This window comes from Hylobates moloch, unplaced genomic scaffold (assembly GCF_009828535.3).
Source record: "Hylobates moloch isolate HMO894 unplaced genomic scaffold, HMol_V3 SCAFFOLD_11, whole genome shotgun sequence".
In the NCBI taxonomy this organism is placed as follows: domain Eukaryota; kingdom Metazoa; phylum Chordata; class Mammalia; order Primates; family Hylobatidae; genus Hylobates; species Hylobates moloch.
This window is the reverse complement of record NW_026652286.1, coordinates 12,616,947-12,629,387: the sequence shown is the minus strand read 5'-3', so window position 1 is coordinate 12,629,387 and position 12,441 is coordinate 12,616,947. Positions and strand designations below refer to the sequence as shown.

Here is a 12,441-nt window from a genome sequence, read left to right as displayed (position 1 = left end):
GTTGGGCCCTAAGGATAAGTCCAAAAAAATGAGATAGAGAGAGGAAAGAAGTAATATGCATGAAATCTAAGAGGTAGGAACACTTAGATGAATTCAGGATGGCTAACAAGTATAGTGAGAGATGCAGAAAGTAAGAATTAACCAAATCATGTATGGCCTTATCAGCCAAATTCAGGAGTTAGTCTTTATCCCAAGTGTAATGAAGAACCATTGAAAGAAAAGATCATGTTTGTTACATTGTGAAGAATGAACTAAAAAAACATAAGCCTGAAAGAGTGAAATCCAGTCAGTGAGGATATGGTGGGTTTGGAGAAAGATGGATTTGAGCAAGACTCAGGAGACAGAATTACAGGACTTGAAGACTGATTGGTTATAGGGAATAAAAAAGAGTCAAAGATTCCTCTCAGGTTTCTGGTTTGGGCAACCAGTAGACAATGTAACCGTATGTAGGGAGCATGGTCAGTTGGAGTGGGAAAGATTCTGGCTTAGGTTTGGACATGTTGAGGGTGAAGCATGTGACTGAGTTATGAGCAGGTGCCCCACAGATGGCTGGTAATATGGACTGATGGTCAGGAGACGCATCTGCGATGCAGGTGATAATAGGACTCATCCCATAGAGACAGCTGAGGATGCCACAGAGGTGCTTAATTAACCCTTGGAGAGAATGCAGAGTGTAAAAAGCAGACAGTCTAGGCTGGAACACTAAGGTCAACCAACATTTAATGAATGGGCAAGATAAGAGCCTGCAAAAGTGAAAGGAAACTAGAAGAGTTTGGCATTTTGTAAGTAAATGGAAGTATGCTTCAAAATAAGGGTGTGGCAAACAACACTAATTATTATCTAGGGATCAGGTGAGATGAGGGTAAGAAGTTTCTTTGGGAGGCTGAGGTGGGTGGATCGTGAGGTCAGGTGTTTGAGACCAGCCTGGCCAGCATGGTGAAACCCCATCTCTACTAAAAATGCAAAAAATTAGCCAAGTGTGGTGTTGTGCACCTGTAATCCCAGCTGCTCTGGAGGCTGAGGTGGGAGAATCGGTTGGGCCCGAGAGACGAAGGTTGCAGTGAGCCACGATAGCGCCACTGCACTCCAGCCTGGGCAACAGAGCAAGACTCCATCTAAAAAAAAAAAGATTCTTTTGGTTTTAACAACAAAGAGGTCACTATTGGCCTGGCAAGGGCAGTTTCAATACAGAGGTAGTGATAGAAGCCAGCTCACTATAGGTAAAAAATGGAATGTGAGGTGAAGAAATGGAGACATTATGTATAGTCAGCTTATTCAAGATGATTGATTGAGAAAGGAAGGAGAGGAAATGGCAGATGGAAATGGAAAGGAGATAAAATTTTTGTTTTGTTTTAAGAGGTAGAATATTTGAACATGTTTAAATCAAAATGAGAAGAGGTTGGTGGAGAAGAAGTAACTGAAGATACAGAGAAGAGGGAATAATTGATGAAGTTAGGTTCCTAGAGAGATCAGAGAGGATGGAAGTCCAGAGTGGAGATAAAGGCCATTTCCTTTGGTGGAGGGACGGTATTCCACCAATACAGAAGGGAAGGAGTAAAAGGTAAGGTTATGAAGATAGGTTTCTAAGTGAGAAGGCAGAACATTAAAGGGGATCTGTTAAAAAGAAAGCTGTCAATTTGGATTAAACTAGAATACAGAGCCATCTTATGCCAGGTTTCTCTGCTACAAGGCATTCTGGGAAGATTCCCAGGATGCCCAGCCAGGAGGTAGGTCATGGCTGCTCTGCCTGGGTCTTCCTTTCTGAAAATACTGCAAGGCAGAACACCCTTGAGGCTGCCAGGGGAATGTCTGACCAACTCTGGGGAAGTTTACCTCGGGCCCAAAGCAGGACATGGGAGTTTGTGGTTCATGTGTGGAAAGTTTCTCCACAGGCAGAGCTTCATTTTCTCTCACAATCATCCCTCACCACTCAGGAAACGCTGTCTTTCGTGTTGCCCTCAGGAGCTTTAAGGCTTGGTAAAAAACAACTTTTAGAGTGTGTGACGCCATCTTTGGGTCTGGACGCTGTGTGTCAGGACTGAAAGAAGGGAATGAAGATGAAAGCAGATCTTGCATTTCATGGGTTTTCTACAGATGACACGGCTATGCTTTAGAGGTCACCAGGAATCAAAAATGAGAGAGGGGCTTGACTGAGTTATTTCACACTGAGTCACTGGGTCTGGTTCACTGGAAGAAAAACAAGTACCAAGGTACTCTCTCTCATCTGCATCTCTCAGTCTAAATCCTACAACAGGGAAATGTGAAATCGTCTGGAACTCCTGGTTACAGAGAAGACCAGGGCTGAGGGAGCTGAGTCATCCCCAGTTCATCTGGTGTCTTGCATTGGATTGAACCATATGAAATTGCCATTTATTTCCATATAGAAAGGTCAAATATTGGCAATTTCATATGGTTCAATACTGACAGAAACAAAACATAGCACCTGCCTCTCAGGATGCATGGTGCCAAGGGACTGTCTTTAGGGGCAGGGTGTGGAAGAAGGGTCACTTGAGGCCCCAAACCTGAGGAAGGCTGGCACAGCTCTGGGCATTCAAGGGCTAAAGTCACATGGGATTAGGGAAGAAAAGGAGATCCATGTAAGCATTGGCTAAGAGCATGAAGTCCAGATACCAGCCTGGATGACACTCCCAGCTCAAGCAGAAAAGATTTCTTAGCCTGTCCTGCTCAGCTTTCTCATTCGTAACATATGGAGAGGGATACTCACCTGCAAGCATGTTGAGAAGATAATAACTGCTAACATGTATTGAGTGCCTGTCAACCAAGAGGTCCTCCACCAAGGATCTTTTATATAAAAGGCTTATATGACCCAGAAGAAGCTTCTCATTATATTACCATTTTTAGTCCAAGTGAAAAGGGGATCAGAGCATTCTCTCTATTATTCCTCCCTACATCTTATCCATTTCTTTTTGCACCTAGCAGGCTCCTTTGGGATTTCCTGACCCCACTACTAGACTATAAGCTCTTCGAGGCCTGAGACTATGTTTCATTTACTTATGGCACAGGCTGGGCAGGGGAGAATGGGGAGGCTAGTATGTGGAAGGGGCAGGACCAGGATGGATTGTGAGTTTAAGACTTGAAAGCAGATTAGCGCTAGAGACACAATTGGTTTTTGTTTAGTAAAACATCTGGTTGGATATTTTGGTGGTAAAAAGTCAGGATGCAGGCCATGATCTAGCAGGATGAGGACAGAGGCACAGAGAGCTCAGATTACTTTACAGATGGAAAGGAGAGGGGTGTCCAGAGAGCTGGGGAAATATTCAAAGATGGAGAACAAGGAGGCCCAAGGGGAAATTCCCAGGGGTGGGGAATACTAAAAGATTTTTTAGAAAAGGAGATGCCTAACATTACATTTTTATTTTATTTCTGTGCTACCTGAAATTATTAACAGTGAAATAACATGAGATTCAACAGAAGATGAAGGGGAGATGACTTCTTTTTCATTTTATTACTCTTTCGAACTTTGTCCTTCCCTTTTCTATGAACACGCATTTATTCTGTGATACATTCAAAAATGATTTTGCTGCGCAGAACTATAGCCTTGCCCCATCCCGCCTTGATCTGCAATTATGCTGCCTCAAGTCAGAGACACTTTGGTGAGAGAGGAAAGGACTTCGTGGAAAAGGGGCCACATTCCATGGTGAGGTTGATGTAGACTGGAGATAAGATGTAAAAAAGAGAATTCAGTGGAAGTGGGAAATCAAAGCAAAAGACTAAGATAGACATAAGCCCCTAAAATCTTCAAAGAAACGGTTAATGTAGGAATTAGTTTTGTTTTGCACCAGCCACGAGTGGAGGGTAAGTCAGTTAAGTTTGTGTGTGTGTGTGTGTGTGTGTGTGCGTGCGCGTGCATGTGTGTGTCTTAAATTTTTAAAACAGCAGAACTCAGATGAGCATGCTTGGAACACCCAAGGATATCTAGATCATCTGGGTGTGAACCCCAATTCAGCCAGTTAATATCCACTAAATTGGGATAAGTGACTTCTCTCTGAACCTGTTTTCTCAACTGTAAAACAGTGATAATACTATTAGCTGCTTCATAATCTGCTGTGACTTGCAAACGAGCCCATGTAAAGTGCTTAGAACAATGTCTAACACTTAAGGAGCACTCACTAAGTATTAGCTGTTTGTATCCTGTATCTTTTCAATCTATTTTGTTGAAAGGATGCATCAACTGTCAAGAGCTAACTCAAGAAAAGTAGAGGTGCTCATATACCCACAATCAGAAACTCCTGTTTTCCTCCCCCATCTCTAGTTCATTGCTTCTGGAAGGGAGAGTCCCTGGAGATTGCACCATCAGAATCACCTGGGAACTTGTTAGAACTGTCAATTCTCTAGCCCCACCTCAGATAAATCTCTGGGAGATTTTGGTGCATGCTCGAGTTTGAGAATGAATGCTCTATTCTCTCCAGAGAGGAATGCTAATGGGAGGAGTTTCAGAGCCCTCCTGGACAGTGGAGGCTCTTTGAGGTCTTCCAAGTGCCATCTCAACTATATTCCCCAATTAGCACATGTGAGCCCAGAAAAGATCTCACCAGCAGAGTCTTATGTGAGAACTGGGCCATAGGTCCACTTGGATTTCACTTTATTTTGATTTTACTTTTGCCACCTGTAGCCAGACACAGTTATTTATTACCTCTTCCTGGTATTGGCTCCCATTTACCACTCCACCCTGCGTCCTTCAGAGACACTGGGGTGTCAGCAAGTTCTCTTATAAATATCTGCCAAGGGCTCCTGACACAAAGGGCTTCCTGGACCCAGGGGAAGGTTCTGGTTTTAAACAGTCCCACCCATCCAGTGCTCTGGGACTCGGCATTTTTCAGGGCTCCAGAATCTTGGTTTTCACCATGACATTTACAGAGCAGCTAAGCCTGCCTGTTGAAAACCATCCAGGGCTTAGAGCGCAGTAACAAGGCTGGCTGGTCTCCAGCAGTTGGCAAACACTGTGACACATTAAATGTCACTGTAGGCTTTGTTTGGTTTTAAATTGAAAAATTGCTAGAGTTATGAAAGCTTACAAACCTTGGCTAAAGAGGAAAAAAGTTTCCCCCTTTTCTTTTTCTCTGCTTTTCCTCCACAGACTACTTATCTAGGGAATGGCCAGTTGCACCCCATCTCATCTTAGCCCCCATCACCACTTACACACTAATGAGCACCCAACAGTCACAGAGCTCACAACCAAGAGCTAGTTTCCAGAACTCCTCTTGCTGGTGAGAAAGAATGTGCCACCATTACTAATTCAAAGCAGATCTGACCTAGCTACAAACAGCTACACACATTTTCCCAGGATCCTCTACCCTTCCTTTTTCTTTTCCTCTTAAAAGGAATGCTCGTGCTTATTTGTATACAAACATTCATCCCCAGCAGAATTCTACTCTAGGTCTTAAAACTAGAAGGGTACTCAAAGGCATTGAACCTAGACTCTTGCTTCCAACCTGATACGTTATTGCCCCATTTTCCACATGATGTAGCTGAGGCTCAGAAAGTCACTTGCCCAAGGTCCTATAGATAGTAAGTGCAGAGCTCAGACCGAGGGCTCCTGCCTCTTAGACTCTCTTTCCCTTGATCACACTCCTCCCTCCATTTGAGATCAGAGCCCCAGAACTGGATAACAGCTCTTCATTTGCTCCTTTCTTCCCAGCTGCAGCCTAGGATAGGGTTTTCTCTTATATGATTTCATCAATATAGTTAATCCAAATGTATCATCCTTTTAAAAAAAAAAATTCAGCCAACTCCCTCCTGCTGACACACTTCAGCCCTGGAGTTAGGACGCTCTGCTTTCCTTTGCAAGTGTAAGCATGTGAGCACCTGCGTGGGGTGATCTGGGAGGACCCGGCCCTCCTATTTCATTTGCTCACATTTAGGTCAGAAGTAGGTAGGGTTTTGAATGTTTCATGAAGTGACTCGCATCCAACAGGCTTGAAAACAAATGACTGCCAAGAAGGACCAGGACCCACAATGGCAGACCCACTGGGGCTGGAGGACTTGAATTCTAAGGGTGGCCAAGACCTCGATTGTACCCCATTTGTCCTCATTGAGTCTATTTGTTTTATTTTCATGCTGAGAGAAGAAAAAAATAGGTCAAAAATATTTCTCTTGTTAGCATGCAGAATCAGGTGTGTCTTAGTCTGTGCTGCTATAGCGAAATACTTGAGACTGGGTAATTTATAAAGAACAGAAATTTATTTCCTTAGAATTCTGGAGGTTGGGAAATCCAAGATCAAGAAACTGGTATCTGGTAAGGGCCTTCTTTCTGCATCATGACATAGCAGAAGGCAGAAAGACAAAGAGAGGGCAAGAAGGGGCTGAACTCACCCTTTTATAATGCACCAATCCCACTCATGAGGGTGGAGCCTTCACAACATAATCACCTTTTAAAGGTCCCACCTCCTAATATTGTTACAATGGCAATTAAACATCAACATGAGTTTTGGACTGGACAAATATTCAAACCATAGCCCAATGGGTGGCCCTAATAAGTGTGTATTCTCCAACCTTTCCAACTCTGGGCCTCTCTGCTCCTCCTCCCGACTGTTAGAACACTTAGTACAAATTAGGAGGCTGTGTGGAGTTGGGTGAAGTGTCCTGACCTGGCCATACAAGCTCTGCTGTGCAACAGGCAAAAGACTCAACCCTTCTGATTCCCAGTTTTCTCATCTGGAAATACAGCATAGGGCACCTTAAGGATTAAATGGAGACAGATGTAAAGACATTGCAGTACCCACCAAATATCAGCCCCTTTTCCTCACTCCTGATCATATTAGTGCACTTTTTTCCACTCAAAGGCATTTGTATTATAACGGGGGGCAACCTCTATAATAATATTTTTTAAAAAGGTGAATTTCTAATGGTGGTTTAAAGCCTTGGAAATAAGCCCAAGAAAAAAATGAGGCAATATTGTTGCAGCAGGTGAGGGACCCTCAATGACAACAAGCATTGAAAAGACTTGAGAGGCAAAGAGTCAAGGGTTTAAGTAAGCAACAAGCCATAGTGAAAGCCAGCAGAACTTACATGACTTCCTTCGTCTTTCTTTTCATGTGGAAGGACACTAATCATCACACAGCAACTATGTGGTTAAGAGTAGCTCACATTTACTGAGCTGCTACTATTTGCTCTGTCTCTAGACCACTGCCAATGTCTTTATTTCCCCTTTATTTCCCCCTTCCATCCATGGACTACCCCATTCCTTCGTATCCTTCATCCCCTTCTCTTACAATCCTTCCCACCCATACACCACCATTGACTCTCAGCTGCCTTGTCTGAACAGATGTCATGAGAAAGGCTGTCCCTTGGGGCCAATATAGGACACAGAGAACAACCAAGCTAGCAGGTAGGGACGCCACTACCACCTCCTGAGAGACTGGCAGAGACAGAGATGAGGCTATTTTGTTTGCTTGTCACCTTCCGCTAAAGGTATTTCCTGTGCATTTTCTGATGAACAAGGAGCCAGTCAGGAAAATTCATGGCCTTCCTTGCAGCCCTCCCAAGTTGAACTGATTCTGTTCAGGGAGGCACTTCTTACTTCCGCTTTTTTTTTTTTTTTTTTTTTTTTTTTTTTTAAGATGGAGTTTCACTCTTGTTGCCCAGGCTGGAGTGCAATGGCACAATCTCAGCTCACTGCAACCTCCGCCTCCCAGGTTCAAGTGATTCTCCTGCCTCAGCCTCCCAAGTAGCTGGGATTACAGGCATATGCCACCACACCTGGCTAATTTTTTTGCATTTTTGGTAGAGATGGGGTTTCTCCACGTTGTTGAGGCTGGTCTTGAACTCTCGACCTCAGGTGATCTGCCCACTTCGGCCTCCCAAAGTGCTGGGCACTTCTTATTTCTAACCTAAGCCCTGTTGTCTGCACCAACAGCAGGCACATCTTATGGAAAAGTCAGGCTTCTTTCTAGACTTCCCAGCTGTCCCTCCCTTCAGCCACTTGCATTTTCCTCTCTTTGGAAGGGTGGGAGTGGGAAGGAGCAACAAACTCAAGTCCACAAAATGTGGTTTCTGAGGCTGGGCACAGTGGCTCACCCATGTAATCTCAGCACTGTGGGAGGCTGAGGTGGGCTGATCACTTGAGGTCAGGAGTTTGAGACCAGCCTGGCCAATATAGTGAAACCCTGTCTCTACTAAAAATACAAAAATTAGCCAGGTGTGGTGGCACATGCCTGTAGTCCCAGCTACTTAGGAGGTTGAGGCAGGAGAAATGCTTGAACCCAGGAGGCAGAGGTTGCAGTGAGCCAAGATCGCACCACTGCACTCCATCCTGGGCAACAGAGCAAGACTCCATCTGAAAAAAAAGAAAAATGTGGTTTCTGGCTCTTAAAATCAATGCCAATAAATGTCAGAAAATTTGCTACTAGCAAGTCAGGCAGTTTGAAAAATAAGTGTGGGCACTTTGGCCTTGGGACTCTGGGCCAGCACTTGTCACTCTGTGCCTCTGACATTGAAGACTGGCATTGCCAGCGGCCCTATCATTTAACTCCAGTGCTGGCAGGAGGCATCAGATTACATCTCACAGAACATCCAAGCCCAGGTGGGCACTTAGAGGGGATCCATTACAATCCCCTTATCGAAGACCATCTGGTTAGACTTTCCCACCTTTGTGAACGGGCAGTGAGTTTTCTACATGAGGAAAATGTCCTTCACTGGGAAAGGTAGCTGAACTACCATACATGGTCAAGTTCAAGTTTCTCTGCATGGCCTTTGAGGATGTCCGTCTTGCTCACCTTTCACCACCCCCTGCCTCCAAGAGTACCAGACCACTTGTACATCCTCACACTGCTGGTAGCCTCGGTGCCTTTGTGCAGGCTGGCCTTGACTGGAATGTCCTGTCTCCCCATCTCCCTACATATACCTGAGAAACTTTTACCTATTGATTTCAGCTCAGCTACCACTGCCTTTAGAAGCTTGAATGTGACCATAAACAAGAATTTGTCAGGCTCCAGAGGCAGGCTGACCCAGGGTCGAATATCTGTCCATTTCTAAGTCTCTTTACCTCTATAAACCTCAGTGTCCTCATCTATAAAGTGGGAATAATAACACGTAACTTTCAAGGTTGTTAAAAAGGAAGATGTAAAGTGCTCAGTCTAGTAGCTGGCACCTAGTGAACACTCAAATTCAGTAACCATTTTCATGTTTCTTGATATTCTCCGCTCTGTCCTTCCATTCTTGACTGGGATGAAGGCCTCTCTCTATCACTGTGGTTTTATGTGTGTGCTATGTTTTAATCACTTTATTGAAGTGTAATTTACATACAACAAAACGTACCCATTTTAAGTGCGTGGTTTGAAGAGTTTTGACAAATGTAGATACCTGTGCATACTTATGCATATGGAACATTTCTGTCACTCCCAAAGGTTTCCTTGTGTTCCTTCCCAGTTAATCTCTATCCCCCTATACCTGGCCCTAAGAAACCACTGATCTCTTTCTTTTTTCTTTTTTTTTTTTTTAGGCAGAGTCTCACTGTCCTCTAGGCTAGAGGGCAGTGGCACAGTCTCGGCCCACTGCAACCTCCACCTCCCGAGTTCAAGCAATTCTGCTGCCTCCGCCTCTTGAGTAGTTGGGATTATAGGCGCATGCTACCACGCCCAGCTAATTTTTTTTGTATTTTTAGTAGAGATGGGGTTTCACCATGTTAGCCAGGCTGGTCTTGAACTCCTGACCTCAGATGATCCACCTGCCTCGGCCTCCAAAAGTGCTGGGATTACAGGCATTAGCCACCGCACCCAGCCCCAACTGATCTCTTTCTATTGATACGTGGTACATCGTCTTTTGTTAGAGCTTCATATAAATGGAATCATACAGTACATACTGCTTTGTGTCTGGCTCTATTCATTCAATATAATGTTCTGAGATTCTTTGAATGCATCAGTAGCTGGTTCCTTATTACTGTACTTTTAACCTTGTGTCATAATCTATCTGATTCCTCCACTAGACTGCGACGCCTTCAAATATTTCATCTTTTTCTTCTTTGGTTCTCAAATAGGTACTCAGTAGATGTGAGCGGGAAGGAGGAAGGAAGAGTGAGGGAGTTGCCATGGGGATTAGCTAAGATCTTGGTTGCAACTTTGCCACCTGTCCATCCCTGGGAGGCAGTACTCACAGTCCCAGCAGAACCCCATCCACAGACACTTACAGCAGCCAGTCCACAGCCACCAGCAGGCTGATGTCCTCTGTTGGCAGGCCCACAGCTGTCAGAATGAGGAGCATGGTGACCAGCCCGGCACTGGGGATACTGGCCGCGCCGACGCTTGCCAGGGTGGCTGTGAGGCTATGAGAACAGAGAAGTCCAGGTCATGGAAATGGAAAGAATCTTAGCAAAACCAACCCTGGCAATTTTAAGCTCTAGTTTTCCTGCAGCCATAAAATTCACCCCCCAACCCCCACCCCATAGTCTCCACCAAGGACTAGAGAAATCTAAAGTACTAAGACCCAGGAATTAAGGATTAAGGCCTATTTGGGTTCTGCTCAACTATGATGTAAGCTTATAAATTCATGGATTGGAGCCTTATTCCCATCACGCTATCCAGTTAGTCTAATATATCACAGGGCTCAAATAAGGTGAGCGTGGCTCTAAAAGCACGCAAGGAAATATTAAAGATAAAAACAAATCACCCTTAATCCTCCCATGGGAACACAACTGCATTCATTTCTGCTTACGCTTTTATGTCTCTGTGAGCACCAGAGGCTTTTGGACTACGTGGCAAGGGTCTAAGAAGGCCATTGCCAAGGTTAACATGAGAACTCAGAATAGCAAATATCCAGACCCAACTGAGTTGGACATCAGGGAAACAAATCAACAGATTCCAAATGACACTAAGCGTCAGGCGCCTGGATGCCTCACCATGGGCTGGAAAATACATTATTCAGAAAGGGGATGCCAAGAAATGATAATGAAAGAAAGGGAGGCTTTCTTTCTGAAGCATCTCATCAGTTCTTTCCAAGCAATGCCAGGGCCACACCCAGCACCATTTTGAAGCTTGTCTCTGGGAGAGGGTTAATCTGGAGTTCAAGTGCCCTGTCCTGACACCAGGGAGTCTCTGTGGTCCGGCAAAGGGCAGTGACTCTTTTTCCTCTTTTCTGGATGCCATTTGTACAAAGCTGTCATATCAAAATGTCATATCAAAATATCCAAGAGTACTTTGGAAATATGGATTCCCAAGTTGTTTTTGTGGGTGCCAAAAGGTAAGGGGGACTGCTTTCTTTGTAGTTACAAAATCCTAGAAATTTTATGAGCTGAGAGGCAGCCTCTCAAATTGTTTCAACTAAATCCAGGCCATCAGTTGACCAAGCACAGAATCCTGGGGTCTTATCACTGAATATACCTAATCTTACGTTTGGAAGGTTAAGGCCCCTGGAGAGCCTGTGGTTTGAGCTGTTTTTCCCATATTGCCATCCTTCCCAGGTTTAGGCCCATCCTTGCACAGACCCCCCAACCATACCCTTCCCCTCCCCCTTCATGGTGTCAAGGCTCAGAGCACTCCAATTTCCTTGTCCATCTGGGTCACAGGAGGTACAGTGTGGAGTGCTCAGCCGTGAAAGTTCTGCAGTTGAACAACCTGAGTTCAAATTCCAGCTCTGCCACTTAACCACATGACTACAGGCAACTTAACCTCTCTGTGCCTTGACTTCCTCGTCTATAAAAAGGAGATGGTAATGGTGTCTCTCTCATGGGGTGGTCAGAAGCTTTCAGGAGCTAATAAATTAAAATGCACTTACAAAAGGCTGGGCACATTGCAACTCCCCCACCCCCACCTACCCAGTGAATGTGAATTGTTTTTCTTATCAAGAAATCTGGACAGGACACGGCTGGTTTGCAATGAAAACTTCCCTAAAGCCCTGAGAGCTGGAAGATGGGAATTCTCAACTGTTTCCCAAACGGACAGAACACCAGGGAAGGGGAACTCCCCAAGTTCCAACAGTCTTGACCTTGACTGTTTTATTCACAGCATCAGTTGCTCTGAGTCACTCTTGCACATCCCTTTGCACTGTGGTTAACATTACCATTATCTGGTTATCTTTTGGTTGTGTGAGACAAAGTCTTAGAAAGATAATTCTTCTTGGAAGTTGCTTTCCCCTCTCATCCCTAATAATACCCTCACCCTCCAGTGGGCACAGTCTGTGTGTGTGGAATTCTAAGCCCTGCAAGAGCTCCTTGGGCAGTGATTTTCCCTGCATCCCTCATTACTTTCTGCTTTGCCTGGCCTTCCACTCCCCTGGCTCACTTCTCTAGGGTTCCTGGAAGCTGTTAAGATACTAGACACACAATATCAGAGCAGAACCTCACAGTAACCCTGCAAGGGACATATATGGTAACACCTGCTTTCACCATGAGGAAAACACAGATAGGATGGGTGGAGAAACTTAGGTCACACAGCTTGAACATGGTCTGCTGGGATTTGAACACTGGTCTTCTTGATTTCAATGCCATGC

At 44.7% G+C, this 12,441-nt stretch overlaps 1 protein-coding gene across 4 annotated transcripts in view; it reads right to left on the bottom strand.

The window, feature by feature from the left end:
- SLC1A2 (solute carrier family 1 member 2) overlaps positions 1-12,441 on the bottom strand; it is a 166,551-nt gene that overhangs the window by 24,318 nt on the left and 129,792 nt on the right. For all 4 annotated transcript variants that reach the window (XM_032166271.2, XM_032166272.2, XM_032166269.2 and 1 more), the window contains exon 9: positions 10,145-10,279. In XM_032166271.2, the coding sequence (XP_032022162.1) occupies positions 10,145-10,279 (135 nt within the window). The remainder of the gene's footprint in view (positions 1-10,144; positions 10,280-12,441) is intronic.